General features: G+C 54.0%; 1 protein-coding gene across 5 annotated transcripts in view; it reads right to left on the reverse strand.

The window, feature by feature from the left end:
• Window positions 1-271: 271 nt before the first annotated feature.
• The window catches only part of pi4kb (phosphatidylinositol 4-kinase, catalytic, beta), a 132284-nt gene continuing 115883 nt past the window's right edge, over window positions 272-16672 (reverse strand). For 2 of the 5 annotated variants that reach the window (XM_085978644.1, XM_085978643.1), the window contains exons 8-12: window positions 16003-16268; window positions 8509-8641; window positions 5341-5461; window positions 4165-4242; window positions 272-1034 (exon numbers count right to left, since the gene is read on the reverse strand). In XM_085978644.1, the coding sequence (XP_085834770.1) occupies window positions 853-1034; window positions 4165-4242; window positions 5341-5461; window positions 8509-8641; window positions 16003-16268 (780 nt within the window). In that variant the 3' untranslated portion in view covers window positions 272-852. Of the gene's footprint in view, window positions 1035-2110; window positions 3783-4164; window positions 4243-5340; window positions 5462-8508; window positions 8642-16002; window positions 16269-16672 lie in introns of those variants that run through there. The other 3 variants (XM_085978645.1, XM_085978646.1, XM_085978647.1) reach the window with 3 other exon arrangements.

The following is a 16672-nucleotide window of genomic DNA, read 5'->3' on the forward strand; positions in this document are numbered from 1 at the left end:
CGTTCGTTCCGCACGCCGACGGCTCTTCGTCAAACAGCCGGCGACGATAAAGAGGAAAAAAAACCACACACACACACGGAATGACGTCAAGGCGGGAACGGAAAGGACTCGCGCATTTTCGACGGCCGCCTTTCGCCACCTCGGGACGCCCCACAGCCAAACAAAGTACTTTTCTGAAGTGCGGTCGCTGGTTCGATGTCCGAAACGCGGGCGGGCCCAATGCGCGCACAGCAAGCTCCCACAGACAGCAATTGTGATAATGACCAAATCATCTAGTTTCTTTTTTATATATATATAAATATATACAAGCAATGCTGGTTGAAGGATAAATATCGACCCAGTACACCGACCGGGGAGAACGTTGCCCCCACCCCCCTGCTTTTCTTCGAACTGAAGTTGGAACAGGATATGACCCCACTTCTTTCGAGTGTGCAGGGCAGCCTCAGCTTTGATGCGAAGGCTCTCTCTCTCTCTCTCTCTCGTGTAACACGGGAGGATTTGAATTGGAAAAAAAATAATTCTCTCAGCGCGGAAGTGAAGTCGAGCAGAGTTTGGATGCAGTCCAGCCCCGTCCTCCGGGGTGGTGGGGGTGAAGTTGAGGCACGGGTAACTCCTGACCGCGCGAGCCAGTCTCCGCTTCCGAACCCCACCGAGAAACAGTATCATCATCATCGTTTCCTTGTCCTCTTTAGCGCTGACGCGCGCCTCTTAGTCCGCGCCGCCGTCTGCTATCCTGCTTCGGGCCGAGATTGCCCCCCTCCAGTCGCGGTGAAAGGTTGCAGCAGCCCTCGCTCTTGCGCTCTCTCTCCCCCACAATGCCCCGTCAAAATCCAGGGGGGAGGGCGGAGGAGGTTACATGATGCCGTTGGTGAGGTACTGGAAGCCGTCGTAGAGTTTGGTGGTGAGCGAGCGCATGCTGCCGTCAACCATCTGCTCAATCAGGCCCTGGAGCTGCTCCTCGGTCAGGTTCATGTGGAATCGCTCCTTCAGGTGTCGGATGGTACCCGAGCCGTGGAAACAGGGGAGCTGAGAGCCTGCGGACGGGAACAGGAATGCTCGATTAAGGAGAGGGGGTGAATAAAGCTCTTCACGTACAGGTGACTGCTGCGCGACAGCCATTATTTTTTGCGCACAAACAGTAACAAATTTGGAGAGTTTGCAGTGCGGTGGTGGGGGGCGGAGGAAGGAGGGTAATTGCTCCTCCTCAAACTGTGCTCACCCGAACCGCTCAAAGACGGCGGCGGGGGGGGGGGCCCTCAGTTTAACGTCTCGCCCGAAAGACGGGCCACCTCCGACGGTGCGGCGCTTCCCTCGGTACTGGCACCGGGAGTGTCGGCCTGGATTATGGGCTCGAGTCTCTCTGGAGCGGGGGGGCGGGCTCGATCTCCACCGCCTTCTGCCTCGCAGAGGCCAGGGTGCCACCCACTGAGCCACAGCCGACACCTGCTTGAGGCACTGTTGTAATGTAGGAAACGCCAATATGCGCACAGCAAGCTCCCACAATGTGATAATGTCCAGATCATTTGTTTTTAGGTGTTGGTTGGGGGATAAATACGGATGGAGCTTATGGAACTTAGTAGCAGTTCGAGGCCCAGTGTTTGGGTCCAGCCTATTAACTGTCCGTTAGCACCCATAGTCTACAGGAACACTATCACACGCACATCCAGATAATAGATGTGATGTGGAGATGCCGGTGTTGGACTGGGGTGGACAAATGTAAGAAGTCACACAACACCAGGTTACAGTCCAACAACTTTATTTGAAATCACAAGCTTTCGGAGCGCTGCTCTTTCATCAGGTGAAGTGGAGAGATGCATATAGGCACAGCATATATAGTCAGGGAACATCTGCCAGATGATTACAGGTAATCTTTCTAACTGCCCTTTATCACACCTCGGCAGAGAGATAATCACAGCACTGACCTGTTTGGACACCATTCACACCTTTGATTGCTGTGATTATCTCTCTGCCGAGGTGGGATAAAGGGCAGTTAGAAAGATTACCTGTAATCATCTGGCAGTATTCTCTGTCTATATATGCTGTGCCTATATGCATCTCTCCACTTCACCTGATGAAGGAGCAGCGCTCCGAAAGCTTGTGATTTCAAATAAAGCTGTTGGGACTTTAACCTGGCGCTGTGTGACTTCTTAGATAATAGATCTTATGCAACGCTTGTTCTTCATCACAGTATCCCTGCCACAGACCGAGATATGCCACCCAGTTCTTCATACAACTCAAAATGCTCTGTCTCCTGACTAAACTCACGTTCGGAAGGACAGAATCTAGAATGGTACTGTTGGGTGTTTCCCACTGCCGTGACACTTTACTGAATTCCACCCGATGTAAAATTGAGCTCATTCAAAACTCAAGTCCCGCTCGCCCATCACCCTCCCGTGCTCTCGCTGACCTACATTGGCTCCCGGTCCGGCAACGCCTCGATTTTAAAATTCGCCATCCTTGCTTTCAAATCCCCTCCACGGCCCTCGCCCACTCCCTATCTCTGTGACTTCCTCCGGCCCCCCCACAACCCTCTGAGATCTCCGCGCTCCTCCAATTCTGGCCTCTTGCGCATGCCCCGATTTCCATCGCTCCACCATTGGCGGCCGTGCCTTCAGCCGCCTGGGCCCCCGAGCTCTGGAATTCCCTCCCTAAACCTCTCCCTCCTTTAAGACGCTCCTTAAAACCGACCTCTTTGGCCAAGCTTTCGGTCACCTGTCCTAATATCTCCTTATGTGCCTCTGTGTCAAATTTTGTCTGATAATCGCTCCCGTGAAGTTTTACTACGTTAGAGGCAGCTGTGTAAATGAAAGTTGTGCTGTTGTGGAGACAATACCGAGGCCCAAAAAAGAACGTGCATTTCTGCAGCGCCTTTCACGACCTCAGGACGTCCCAAAGCGCTTTGCAGCCAATGGAGTAGATTAGAAGCGACAGCAAAACTGTTCCAATTTGAGCCCCACCCAGTCCCTTGCACCGCCCACCCGCCCGCAATCCCTCCTCTCCTCAGAAACACGTCGAAGGGGCAGATTTGCCTCAAGCTAATATTTCATCATGAAAAAGGTCAGCGTCAAGTGCGACTGACACACACACTCCCACTCTCAAAAGGGGCCGAAGGAGGGAAGCAAATGATTGGATCGGTTCAGGCAGCGCGTCCCAGTTAAGCCCGAAAGCTGCTTTACTCCGCGCGCCTGCTTAAGGCCAGCCCGGGAGGCCCGAGGCGGCAGGGACTGAAGGTACAGCAGACACGTCTCACTTGTCCACTTCTAGCTGTTTGCGTTTCTCTGCCCTGGTGCGGTCGCCAACTACGGTCGGATGTATCGTGTGACCGCCCCCGCCCGTTTCCCCTACAATATTTTTAATAACTAATAAATTAAGGTGTTCACTGAAACAAAAAAACAAAACATTTTATTTAACGCCCCCCCTCCCCCCCCCCCGGGGAGATTAATCTTCAACTCCTGGAGACTCCAGGCCAATCCTGGAGAGTTGACAACCCTTAGTCCCTGGGTTTGTTTTCCCCTCACTCCTGGCCTGCTGGTGCTGCAGCACCTTTCCTCAGGCACCAGTCAGTGCCGCGCACCCAAGCGCCCATCCTCCGTGCGCTGCTTGGGCACCGGTTCCCACAGCCGCGCCCAAAGTCTTGTCCTCAGCCAATGCCCGCCCGCACGGGCGTCTTCCAGGGGCCTCGGTTTAAGGTCTCGTCCGAAAGACGGCACTTCAGACGTTGCTGCGCTCCCTCAGCGTGTCGAGACACTGGGAGTGTCGGCCTGGATTTTTCACTCAAGTCTCTGGAGTGGGACTTGAACCCATGGCAGACAGAGAGACAGAGAGAGAGAGAGAGAGAGAGAGAGACACACACACACAGAGAACGAAACAGGTCAATGTGATGAAGTAAATAACAATCTGACATTCCTCACTCTTGGACTGACAGACCTGCATCATAATTAATGCCTTAAATTCATCCCTCAGTGTCCATTTTGTTAAAAATGGCGGAGTGTGCAGTTTAAGGTAGAAACGGATTTGCCCCTCTCCCTCCCTCCCTCTGGCCGTAAATTAACTGCAGCCTCCCCCAGCCCCCCCTCTGCGCTCTATCACCAGTCTGGGCTCTGGGCTCTGTCCCCTCGCAGTGCTGAATGAAGCTGGCTCTGGCTGGCTCTGGCTGACACTCACACAGCAAATCCCTCAGTGCTAGCACCTGACTGGCCTGCGACCTTCCTGCACACCTGTCTTCATCACCTGTAGGACAAACTGACCAGACACTGGGTTAGACAAAGAGATCCAGCGGCGAAGGGCGAACAAAAATACAAGACCGTTTTTTTTTTTGCAAGTGGACAGGACGGTGAGCGCCGTCGGCTCGGCACGGATTCACGACTGACTCGAGCAACTTCCTTGGCTAGTTGGTGTGATGCTGACATGCAGAGTGGAACATCCGAAGGTCTGCTCTCGGGTGGGGGGGGGGGGGGGGGATCAGACAGAGGCGGGTGGGAAGGAGAAGCTGCCACTGCGCTCAAGTTTAGGGAGAGGGAACAATCAGCCAGGGTTCCTGCTTCTGATCATTATCCAGTGCCTGCTGCAGGAAAGGGAGACCGTGTGCGAGTGCCGCCACGTCAAGCGGGGGGCGAGGGAGCGGGCGGGAGAACGAGAGCGCGTGTGCACGAGAGCGAGTGCGGGAGAGAGCGTGAACGAGAGAGCCAGAGTGAGCGTGCAGCAGAACACACAAGGCTGTGATGCTCCCACCAGCAAACAGCCTGCCTACATTCAGTGCCTGGGCTCACAGGTGTGTTGTGCGAGGGACCGGGGTGGGGGGGCATCTGGAGCCTGTGGCACCCTCAGCAAACGGTAGCCCCTACAGGAGCGGAGGGAAGCAAAATAATCAATGAAGAAATAACCTTGGGAAGGGGAGAAGTCACATCTACAGGCTTCGACCGAGCGGGAAAGATGATGTTCGGGGGCAGTGGCAGGGAGAGATATGGGGCCCGCGATCCCCCCACCTTACAGAGGAGGAATCTCGGTCACGCCGAGCAAGGGAGGTGCCAACCGGAGGTCCTCTGTCGCAGCGGTGGGTCTTGTGGCCGTTGCTTTACTGGAGGAGCAGTAACTGCTGCCTGGGCACTGCCCTCCGATACCGCCACCCTGCACAGCAGCAAGACACCCAGGCTGCGCGGGTCATCACAGCTGAGCCTGCTCCTGTCCTCGCTCAACATGTCCCCCAACCTCCCCCCACCGCAAAGATTGAACACGGACAGGAAGGGTCAATGTAAACACAATGCGGAGCTTCTCGATTCTGGATCATCCCGAAAAAAAACGAAGCTGTGTTCGAATAATTCGTCAACCCATCACACACACCTTGCTGCATTATCTCCACGATCTGAGCCACCTTATCCATGTGCTTGCGTGCCGCGATCAGCCCCTGCAACATCAGCATCTTGTAGTAGTTGAACATGTCCCCGTCTAGACCGCCCATGACCTGCGGGGCAGAAATTCCCCCGTTAATCGCGACACGTTCACCGCCCGCGCCGGCTTAAAAACATCCGCCTTTCAAACAGGCAGTCGCTTCGGCTGGCCGAGAAAGTGGGAGCCATTGGCCACCGGTTCCAAGTTGGCGGTTACAGCGTCCCGAAGAGCCGCGTTTATTTCGCGCAGAAACAGCCGCCGTCGTTCGCACCACGCCGAGGAGCTCCGAGTGCAAGAACAATAAGTAAATAACACCTCGTTAATCTTCAGTTATCATGTGGGGTTTAAGGTTTGGTACCAAGCTTGTAATAAAATACTGCGGAACTGGGAACAAAAGGTTGCTTGTTGATTACAAGGCGAATGGCATGTTGGCCTTTACTGCAAGGGGGTTGGAGTATAAGAGTGAGGAAGTCTTGCTACAATTGTACAGGGCCTTGGTGAGACCGCACATAAGAAATAGGAGCAGGAGTCGGCCATTCGGCCCCTCGAGCCTGCTCCACCATTCAATGAGATCATGGCTGATCTTCGACCTCAACTCCATTCACCGGCCCTATCGCCATATCCCTCGATGCCCTTACTAGTCAGAAATCTATCGACTTCTGTTTTGAATATACTCAATGACTGAGCCTCCACAGCCCTCTGGGGTAGAGAATTCCAAAGAGTCACCACCCTCTGTGTGAAGAAATGTCTTCTCCTCTCAGTCCTGAATGGCCTACCCTTTATCCTGAGGCTGTGGCCCCTGGTTCTAGACTCCCCAGCCAAGGGAAACATTCTCCCAGCGTCCACCCTATCAAGCCCTGTAATCATTTTGTATGCTTCAATGAGATCCCCTCTCATTCTTCTGAATTTAAGAGAATACAGGCCTAGTTTACTCAATCTCTTCTCATACGACAGTCCCACCATCCCAGGAACCAGTCTGGTGAACCTTTGTTGTAGTCCCTCTATGGCAAGTATATCCTTCCTTAGGTATGGAGACCAAAATTGTACACCTGGAGTACTGTGCACAGTTTTGGTCTCCTTATCCAAGGAAGGATTTCCCTTGGAGGCGGTGTAACGAAGGTTCACTGGATTGATTCCTGGGATGAGAGGGCTGTCCTATGATGAGAGATTGTGTAGAATGGGCCGATACTCTCTGGAGTTTAGAAGAATGAGAGGTGATCTCATTGAAACATACAAGATTCTGAGGGGGATTGACAGGGTGGATGCTGAGAGGCTGTTTCCCCCCTGGCTGGAGAGTCTAGAACCAGGGGTCACAGTCTCAGGATAAGGGGGCGGCCATTTAGGACTGAGATGAGGAGGAATTTCTTCACTCAGGGTGGTGAATCTTTGGAATTCTCTGCCCCAGAGGGCTGTGGATGCTCTGTCGTTGAGTATATTCAAGGCTGAGATCGATGGATTTTTGGACTCTCGGGGAATCAAGGGATATGGGGATAGGGCCGGTGAATGGAGTTGAGGTCCAAGATCAGCCGTGATCTCATTGAATGGCAGAGTAGGCTCGAAGGGGCGACTCCTGTTTCTTATGTTCTTAAGTTCTTAAACAGGGCGACCACGGTTACACCGGCGATCGAGGGCAAATCACGTTGGCATGAGCTCGGCCGCTGTAAACCACGGGGACCGCAGAGCGACTTGGCCAAGGTACGCAGAGTTTTTTGGGGGCGGTGGGGGGTGCGTCACGGCTCAAGTTCTCGGCCCAATCGGTTTCTATGGAACAGCGGGCATCCCGGGGGGGGGGGGGGGGGGGGAGCGATGGGACAGAGGCGAGCGCCTGCGATCCCGTCACCAACGCACGGCGAGCTCTCAATTCCGCTGCGGACAGTTGCCAAAGGGAGGCCGGGCACTTCAGTCCGTAGAGCCAAAAAAAAAAAACAAACACAGTACAGGCACTACAGCCCGAGCGATCATCAGTAACTTTCCAAAGGGGTTTGGATAAATACTTCAAACTTCGCAGGGCTGTGGGACTAATTGGAGAGCCTCTTTCAAAGCCAGCACAGGCACGATGGGCCGAATGGCCTCTGCCTGTGCTGTACAGTTCCACGCACTTCTGCATTGCGAGCTCGGTGTCCAAACCGCACAGTAGCCGACGATTTAATAATTTTTACATACATAATTTGGAGGGGTTCGGAGAGGGTATGGAAGAGATTCACTGAGAACGGTTCCAGGGATGAGGGATTGCAGTTACGTGGATGGACTGGAGAAGCTGGGATGCAGGAAGGATGTTCCCGATGGCCGGGGGAGTCCAGAACCAGGGGTCACAGTCTAAGGATAAGGGGTAAGCCATTTAGGACAGAGATGAGGAGGAATTTCTTCACCCAGAGAGTGGTGAACCTGTGGAATTCTCTACCACAGAAGGCAGTAGAGGCCAATTCATTAAATATATTCAAGAAGGAGTTGGATATATTTCTTAAGGCTAAAGGGGTCAAGGGATATGGGGAGAAAGCAGGGACAGGGTACTAAATTTGGATGATCAGCCATGCTCTCACTGAATGGCGGAGCAGGCTCGAGGGGCCGAATGGCCGACTCCTGCTCCAATCTTCTCTGTTTCTATGTTCTCCTTGGAGCAGAGAAGGCTAAGAGGAGATTTAATAGAGGCGTTCAAAATCATGAAGGGTTTGGACAGAGTAAACAAAGAGAAACTGTTTCCAATGGCTGAAGGGTCGATAACCAGAGGACACAGATTTAAGGTGATTGGCAAAAGAACCAGAGGCGACATGAGGTAAAACTTTTTTACGCAGCGAGTGGTCAGGATTTGGAATGCGCTGCCTGATAGGGCGGTGGACACAGATTCAAGTCACCCTCAAAAGGGAATTGGATAAAGACTGGGAGCGACAGACTTTTGTTAACCAATGGTATTAAGGGATATGGGGCAAAGGCGGGTAGATGGAGTTGGTCGTAGATCAGCCATGATCTCATTGAATGGCGGAACAGGCTCGAGGGGCTGAATGGCCTCCTCCTGCTCCTATGGACCTATTGGAAGGAGAAAAAGTTGCAGGGGCGTGGGGTAAGTGCGGGACTAACCGGACTGCTTTTAATTCGAGGCCAGGGTGCGGGAGGAGGACTTACATCGACAAACTCGCTGGTGAGTTTGAAGGCAGACGTCTCGAAGCCCAGGTTCCGGGGCGAGCTGGAGAGGATGAAGCCGAAGTCGATGTGAATGATGTGGCCCTCGGAGTCCAGCAGGATGTTGCCGTTGTGCCTGGGAAGAACGAGAGGTTAGAACTCCGGCGAGCAAGGGGGGGGGGGGGGGCGCCGTCGCCGCACCGGGACGAGGATCACGTTTTAGGAAGAACTTGTGGCGAAGCCACTAAGGGACTCCGATCAATTGTATATAGTTCCCTTTAATAATATATTAGCTACAGCCTGAGTCTGTATCTTTGTTTTCACTGTTTACATGTACAGAGCGCGATCACTTTAATAGCGCGGGTAATCGCAATGTCACGCCGTTCATCACGTGATCCCCCACCGGCGGGAAAAACGTGATGACACAGAAACATAGAAGATAGGAGCAGGAGTAGGCCATTCGGCCCTTCGAGCCTGACATCATGACGTCAGCCACGGGACCGCCCAAGCAGTCCTCGTGGAGCCTCCGAACTGACTAGACCTATATTCGATGTTCTCCTGTAGTTATCCGTTAAACTCTGTTAGTTTTCATTAAACCTCGTTTATTTGATCGCCTGAGTGGACCTCAGTCTTTTGCTAGGAACTAGACATTCCTACAAACTCTCATTTCTCCAGCGCCTTTCACCACCTCAGGACGTCCCAAAGCGCTTCACAGCCAATGAAGTACTTTTTTTTGAAGTGTGGTCACTGTTGTAATGTGGGAAACGCGGCAGACAATTTGCGCACAGCAAGCTCCCACAAACAGCAATGTGATAATGACCAGATCATCTGTTTTTAGTGATGTTGGTTGAGGGATAAATATTGGCCCCAGGACACCGGGGAGAACTCCCCCTGCTCTTCTTCCAATAGTGGCCGCGGATAAATATTGGTCCAGGACTGAGCGGGAACAAGGGCTTACGGGGTCTCACGGAATAAAATAATACAGTCCAGCTTCTGAGCTGCTGACAGGTGAACGGGGAAAAAGAGACCAACAGTTCATCGCACTCCTCTCCCACAGATCAGCCCCACCCGCTCGCCGTGGCCCTGCATCTCTCCAGAACACACCCGAGTGCCTCTGCAGCCCACCTGCAGACAGTCCGATTCGCTGGTAGCCTATACCACAGGTCTGCGGACCGACTCGCAAATCGGGCCTCCTAGATTTTTGGACCCGTTGCCATACGGAGCGTTCCAGGGCTGTGGGGGGGGGGGGGAAAAAGAGAGCAGGGGGGAGTGGGACTAATTGGAGAGCTCTTTCAAAGAGCCGGCACAGGCACGGTGGGCCGAATGGCCTCCTCCTGTGCTGCAGCACTCTACGATTCTACAATCAACTTGGTCATTCCCCCCTTCGTAATGTTGGGGGGGGGGGGGGGGGAAATAGTATAGATGCATTTAAGGGGAAGCTGGATAAACACACGAGGGAGAAAGGAATAGAAGGATACGGTGACGAGGTGAGATGAAGAGGGGTGGGAGGAGGCTGGTGTGGAGCAGAAACACCGGCACGGAGCAGTTGGGCTGAATGGCCTGTTTCTGTGCTGTTAAATACGACGTGATTGTGATTTTTCCCTTTCCCCACTCGGCCCATTGCCCCTGTACCCTTTATCTGAACTAACTCTCCCCTTGTGCGGCGGGCAAGGAGGGGGGGCAAAAAAACAACCACTTGGATTTATATAGCGCCTTTAACGTAGTAAAACATCCCAAGGCGTTTCACAGGAGGATTTTAAGACAAAAATTAAATTTGACACCAATGCACATATGGATTTTATCAGGGCAGGTCACCAAAAGCTTGGTCAAAGAGGTGGGTTTTAAGGAGCGTCTTAAAGGAGGAGAGAGAGAGGCGGAGAGGTTTAGGGAGGGAATTCCAGAGCTCGGGGCCCAGGCGGCTGAAGGCACGGCCGCCAATGGTGGAGCGATGGAAATCAGGGGGATGTGCAAGAGGTCGGAATTGGAGGAGCGCAGAGATCTCGGGGGGGGGGGGGGCCGGAGGAGGTTACAGAGATAGGGAGGGGTGTAGGGCTGGAGGAGGTTACAGAGATAGGGAGGGGTGTAGGACTGGAGGAGGTTACAGAGATAGGGAGGGGTGTTGGGCTGGAGGAGGTTACAGAGATAGGGAGGGGTGTAGGGGCTGGAGGAGGTTACAGAGATAGGGAGGGGTGTAGGGGCTGGAGGGGGTTACAGAGATAGGGAGGGGTGTAGGGCTGGAGGAGGTTACAGAGATAGGGAGGGGTGCAGGGCTGGAGGAGGTTACAGAGATAGGGAGGGGTGTAGGGGCTGGAGGAGGTTACAGAGATAGGGAGGGGTGTAGGGCTGGAGGTGGTTACAGAGATAGGGAGGGGTGTAGGGCTGGAGGAGGTTACAGAGATAGGGAGGGGTGTTGGGCTGGAGGAGGTTACAGAGATAGGGAGGGGTGTGGGGGCTGGAGGAGGTTACAGAGATAGGGAGGGGTGTAGGGCTGGAGGTGGTTACAGAGATAGGGAGGGGTGTAGGACTGGAGGAGGTTACTGAGATAGGGAGGGGTGTTGGGCTGGAGGAGGTTACAGAGATAGGGAGGGGTGTTGGGCTGGAGGGGGTTACAGAGATAGGGAGGGTTGTAGGGCTGGAGGAGGTTAGAGATAGGGAGGGGTGTAGGGGTTGGAGGAGGTTAGAGATAGGGAGGGGTGTAGGGGCTGGAGGAGGTTACAGAGATAGGGAGGGGTGTAGGGGCTGGAGGGGGTTACAGAGATAGGGAGGGGTGTAGGGGCTGGAGGAGGTTACAGAGATAGGGAGGGGTGTAGGGCTGGAGGGGGTTACAGAGATGGGGAGGGGTGTAGGGGCTGGAGGGGGTTACAGAGATAGGGAGGGGTGTAGGGGCTGGAGGAGGTTACAGAGATAGGGAAGGGTGTAGGGGCTGGAGGAGGTTACAGAGATAGGGAAGGGTGTAGGGGCTGGAGGAGGTTACAGAGATGGGGAGGGGTGTAGGGGCTGGAGGAGGTTACAGAGATAGGGAGGGGTGTAGGGGCTGGAGGAGGTTACAGAGATAGGGAGGGGTGTAGGGGCTGGAGGGGGTTACAGAGATAGGGAGGGGTGTAGGGGCTGGAGGGGGTTACAGAGATAGGGAGGGGTGTAGGGGCTGGAGGAGGTTAGAGATAGGGAGGGGTGTAGGGCTGGAGGAGGTTACATAGATGGGGAGGGGTGTAGGGCTGGAGGGGGTTACAGAGATAGGGAGGGGTGTCGGGGGCTGGAGGAGGTTACAGAGATGGGGAGGGGTGTAGGGCTGGAGGGGGTTACAGAGATAGGGAGGGGTGTAGGGGCTGGAGGAGGTTACATAGATAGGGAGGGGTGTAGGGCTGGAGGGGGTTACAGAGACGGGAAGGGGTGTAGGGGCTGGAGGGGGTTACAGAGATAGGGAGGGGTGTAGGGCTGGAGGAGGTTACAGAGATAGGGAGGGGTGTAGGGCTGGAGGAGGTTACAGAGATAGGGAGGGGTGTAGGGGCTGGAGGGGGTTACAGAGATAGGGAGGGGTGTAGGGGCTGGAGGAGGTTACAGAGATAGGGAGGGGTGTAGGGGCTGGAGGGGGTTACAGAGATAGGGAGGGGTGTAGGGGCTGGAGGGGGTTACAGAGATAGGGAGGGGTGTAGGGGCTGGAGGAGGTTAGAGATAGGGAGGGGTGTAGGGCTGGAGGAGGTTACATAGATGGGGAGGGGTGTAGGGCTGGAGGGGGTTACAGAGATAGGGAGGGGTGTCGGGGGCTGGAGGAGGTTACAGAGATGGGGAGGGGTGTAGGGCTGGAGGGGGTTACAGAGATAGGGAGGGGTGTAGGGGCTGGAGGGGGTTACAGAGATAGGGAGGGGTGTAGGGGCTGGAGGAGGTTACATAGATAGGGAGGGGTGTAGGGCTGGAGGGGGTTACAGAGACGGGAAGGGGTGTAGGGGCTGGAGGGGGTTACAGAGATAGGGAGGGGTGTAGGGCTGGAGGAGGTTACAGAGATAGGGAGGGGTGTAGGGCTGGAGGAGGTTACAGAGATAGGGAGGGGTGTAGGGGCTGGAGGGGGTTACAGAGACAGGGAGGGGTGTAGGGGCTGGAGGAGGTTACAGAGATAGGGAGGGGTGTAGGGCTGGAGGGGGTTACAGAGACGGGAAGGGGTGTAGGGGCTGGAGGGGGTTACAGAGATAGGGAGGGGTGTAGGGCTGGAGGAGGTTACAGAGATAGGGAGGGGTGTAGGGCTGGAGGAGGTTACAGAGATAGGGAGGGGTGTAGGGGCTGGAGGGGGTTACAGAGATAGGGAGGGGTGTAGGGGCTGGAGGGGGTTACAGAGATGGGGAGGGGTGTAGGGGCTGGAGGAGGTCACAGAGATAGGGAGGGGTGTAGGGGCTGGAGGAGGTTACAGAGATAGGGAGGGGTGTAGGGGCTGGAGGAGGTTACAGAGATTGGGAGGGGGGCGAGGAGGCCACAGAGGGGATTTGAACACGAGGATGGAGAATTTTAAAAAGCGAGGCATTGCCGGACCGGAAGCCAATGTAGGTCAGCGAGCACAGGGGGGGTGGGGGGGGGTGATGGGTGAATGGGACTCGGTGTGAGTTAGGACACGGGGCAGCCAGAGTTTGGGATGAGCTGAGGTTTGCGGAGGGCGGAAGGCGGGAGGCCGGGCTGGGAGAGCGCTGGAATGGTCGGAGTCTGGAGGCGACAAAGGCAGGGGTGAGGGTTTCAGCAGCAGATGAGCTGAGGCAAGGGCGGAGACAGAGCGATGTTACGGCGGTGGAAGTAGGCGGTCTTGGCGATGGAGTGGATAATGTGGTCAGCTGCCATTCTTCAACGCCCGTGTCTCTACACTCCACCCGCCTCATGTCACCCCCTCCACCGGTTCTGTGCAGTCACTGTTGCTCCCACTTTCCTGTTGCCCAAAGAGGCTGCTGACTTGCCCCCGTTGCCCCACCCAAGGCCAGCAGCCCCCCCCCCACCTCCCCCAACTCAAAGCTCTTGCGCTGTCGCCGCTGGGTGTGCGCCCCCACACAGGAGGAGGCCATTCCGCACTACACGAGCCTGCTCCGCCAGTCCGTTAGATCACGGGCTGATCCGTAGCTTCGCTCCATTTACCCGGCTTGGCTCCAGAGGCCCACCTTATCCAACAAAAATCTAGCGGCCGCAGTGTTGCTGCTGCTGCGACGGAGGTGCAGACGCGGTTTTTTTTACTGGGTCTTTCACTGAGGCCTCTCAGTGCCTGAGCAGCGGTACCCCACGAGTTGGCGCCGGTGCAAGAGGAGTGGAGAGGCGCAAGAAGTTCTCCTTACAGCAGAGAAGGTTAAGGAGGAGATTTAATGGAGGCGTCTGATGTAAGAAAACTACTCGGCACTTAGTCCGAGTATTAAACAAGGCTTTAATCAACTGTTTTACAACATGGCGGTCTAGTTGTGTCCTTCACTAGTTCCTGTTAAAGAATGTCCTGAGCAAGCTGGGCCCGTGCATTTATACTCTCCCTGGACAGCGCCACCAGCAGGCCGCCCAGTATTATTTCATAAGTCATTTCCACATGAATGACAAGATTCACGTCAGCGTCGACAACCTAACTTGCACCCGTTCTCCCATCACCCCACCGCGCCCCGACCACAACAATGGCTCCCAGCCCGGCAACTCCTCATGTTTTTAAAAATTTGATCAGAGTAAAGGTGGAGAAACTGTCTTATACGGTACAATTGCCCCTGTGGCCACTGGATACATGCGCTGTCTGGCGCATGACTTCAGTTACATGGGGAGAGCGGAGAAGCTGGGATCGTTCTCCTTACAACGGAGAAGGTTAAGGGGAGATTTAATAGAGGCGTTCAAAATCATGAGGGGTTTTGATAGGAAGAATGGAGGTGGCAATATAAACTAAAGGGTACAATTCTAAAGGGGGTGCATGAACAGAGAGACCTGGGGGTATATGTGCACAAATCGTTGAAGGTGGCAGGGCAGGTTGAGAAAGCGGTTAAAAAAGCTTACGGGATCCTGGGCTTCATAAATAGCGGCACAGAGCACAAAAGCAAGGAAGTTATGATGAACCTGTCTAAAACACTGGTTCGACCTCAACTGGAGTATTGTGTCCAATTCTGGGCACCGCACTTTAGGAAGGATGTGAAGGCCTTAGAGAGGGTGCAGAAAAGATTTACGAGAATGATTCCAGGGATGAGGGACTTCAGTTACGTGGAGAGACTGGAGAAGCTGGGGTTGTTCTCCTTGGAGCAGAGAAGGTTGAGAGGAGATTTGATCGAGGTGTTCAAAACCATGAGGGGTCTGGACAGAGTAGATAGAGAGAAACTGTTCCCATTGGCGGCAGGGCTGAGAACCAGAGGACACAGATTTAAGGAGATTGGCAAAAGAACCAGAGGGGGAGGTGAGGAGAATGTTTTTTTACGCAGCGAGTTGTTGTGATCTGGAATGCGCTGCCTGAAAGGGCGGTGGAAGCAGATTCAATAGTGACTTTCCAAAGGGAATTGGAGAAATACTTGAAAAGGAGAAATTTGCAGGGCTGTGGGGAAAGAGCAGGGGGAGAGCGGGACTAATTGGAGAGCTCTTTCAAAGAGCCGGCACAGGAACGATGGGCCGAATGGCCTCCTCCTGTGCTGCGGGAGGTTATCCATTTTGGTGGCAAAAACAGGAAGGCAGATTATTATCTGAACGGCAATAGATTGGGAGAAGGGGAAGTGCAACGAGACCTGGGTGTCCTTGTGCACCTGTCGCTGAAGGTAAGCATGCAGGTGCAGCAGGCGGTTAAGAAGGCAAATGGTATGTTGGCCTTCGTAGCGAGAGGGTTTGAGTACAGGAACAAGGATGTCTTGCTGCACTTGTACAGGGCCTTGGTGAGACCACACCTTGAGTATTGTGTGCAGTTTTGGTCACCTTATCTGAGGAAGGATGTTCTTGCCATAGAGGAAGTTCAGCGAAGATTCACCAGGCTGATACCTGGGATGGCAGGAATGACGTATGAGGAGAGATTGGGTCAATTAGGCTTATATTCGCTGGAGTTTAGAAGAATGAGAGGGGATCTCATCAAAACCTATAAAATTCTAACAGGACTGGACAGACTAGATGCAGGAAGGATGTTCCCGATGGCCAGGGAGTCCAGAACCAGGGGTCACAGTCTAAAGATAAGGGGTAGGCCATTTAGGACAAAGATGAGGAGGAATTTCTTCACCCAGAGAGTGGTGAACCTGTGGAATTCTCTACCACAGAAGGCAGTTGAGGCCAACTCATTAAATATATTCAAGAAGGAGTTGGATATATTTCTTGAGGCTAAAGGGATCGAGGGATATGGGGAGAAAGCAGGGACAGGGTACTGAATTTGGATGATCAGCCATGATCTCATTGAATGGTGGAATAGGCTCGAGGGGCTGAATGGCCGACTCCTGCTCCTATCTTCTATGTTTCTATGACGCGACGATTCAGTGAGGTGGAGGAATAAAGCGATTAAAAAAAAAAAAAAAAAAAAAAAAATCGAAGGGTCCTTACCTGTCCTTGACCTGCAAGAGGTAACAGACCAAACAATAGCCGGCGCAGCTCTGCACGAAGTTGCGCTGGGCCGAGAGGAACTCCTCCGTGGTGTAGTTCCCGTGTTCCTGCAGGAAGTAATCCAGCAGGGAGAGCTGCGACTGCTTCTTGATCTGGTGGAGCGAGACGGCGTTCACCACGGGCTCGATCATCCCGCTGTCCGCAGAGATCACCAGGATCTTGTACGGCTTGATCCACAGGGGGACGCGCTCCACCTCCCAAATGGCCTGCGGAAAAGAAGGAGTACAGCAACGCAATCAGGGACTGGTCAAACTGTGCAGGGGTGGGGGGGGGGGGGGCAGTGATTGCTATGGAATTCAATCCGGAGAAGTGTGAGGTAATGCATTTGCGGAGGGTTAACAGGGAAAGGGAATACACATTACAGCAAACTCTCGATTTACCGGCACCTAAATAACCGGAAATCTCTTAACCGGCAAAATTCATGAGAAGGTTCAGCTAAGTTTTACTTCATATTAGTGGCTGTTCCTGGAGCTGTGGCTGTGTAACCGGGGTTCCTGCACCTGTTGCTAAGCAACAGGGACACCTGGATCTTGTGGCCGGGGTTCCTGCACCTGTTGCTAAGCGACAGGGACGCCTGGATCTTGTGGCTGGGGTTCCTGCACCTGTTGCT

Source organism: Somniosus microcephalus, unplaced genomic scaffold (assembly GCF_052327205.1).
Source record: "Somniosus microcephalus isolate GS21.2 unplaced genomic scaffold, FLI_Smic_1.0 unresolved_chr7, whole genome shotgun sequence".
Classification (NCBI taxonomy): domain Eukaryota; kingdom Metazoa; phylum Chordata; class Chondrichthyes; order Squaliformes; family Somniosidae; genus Somniosus; species Somniosus microcephalus.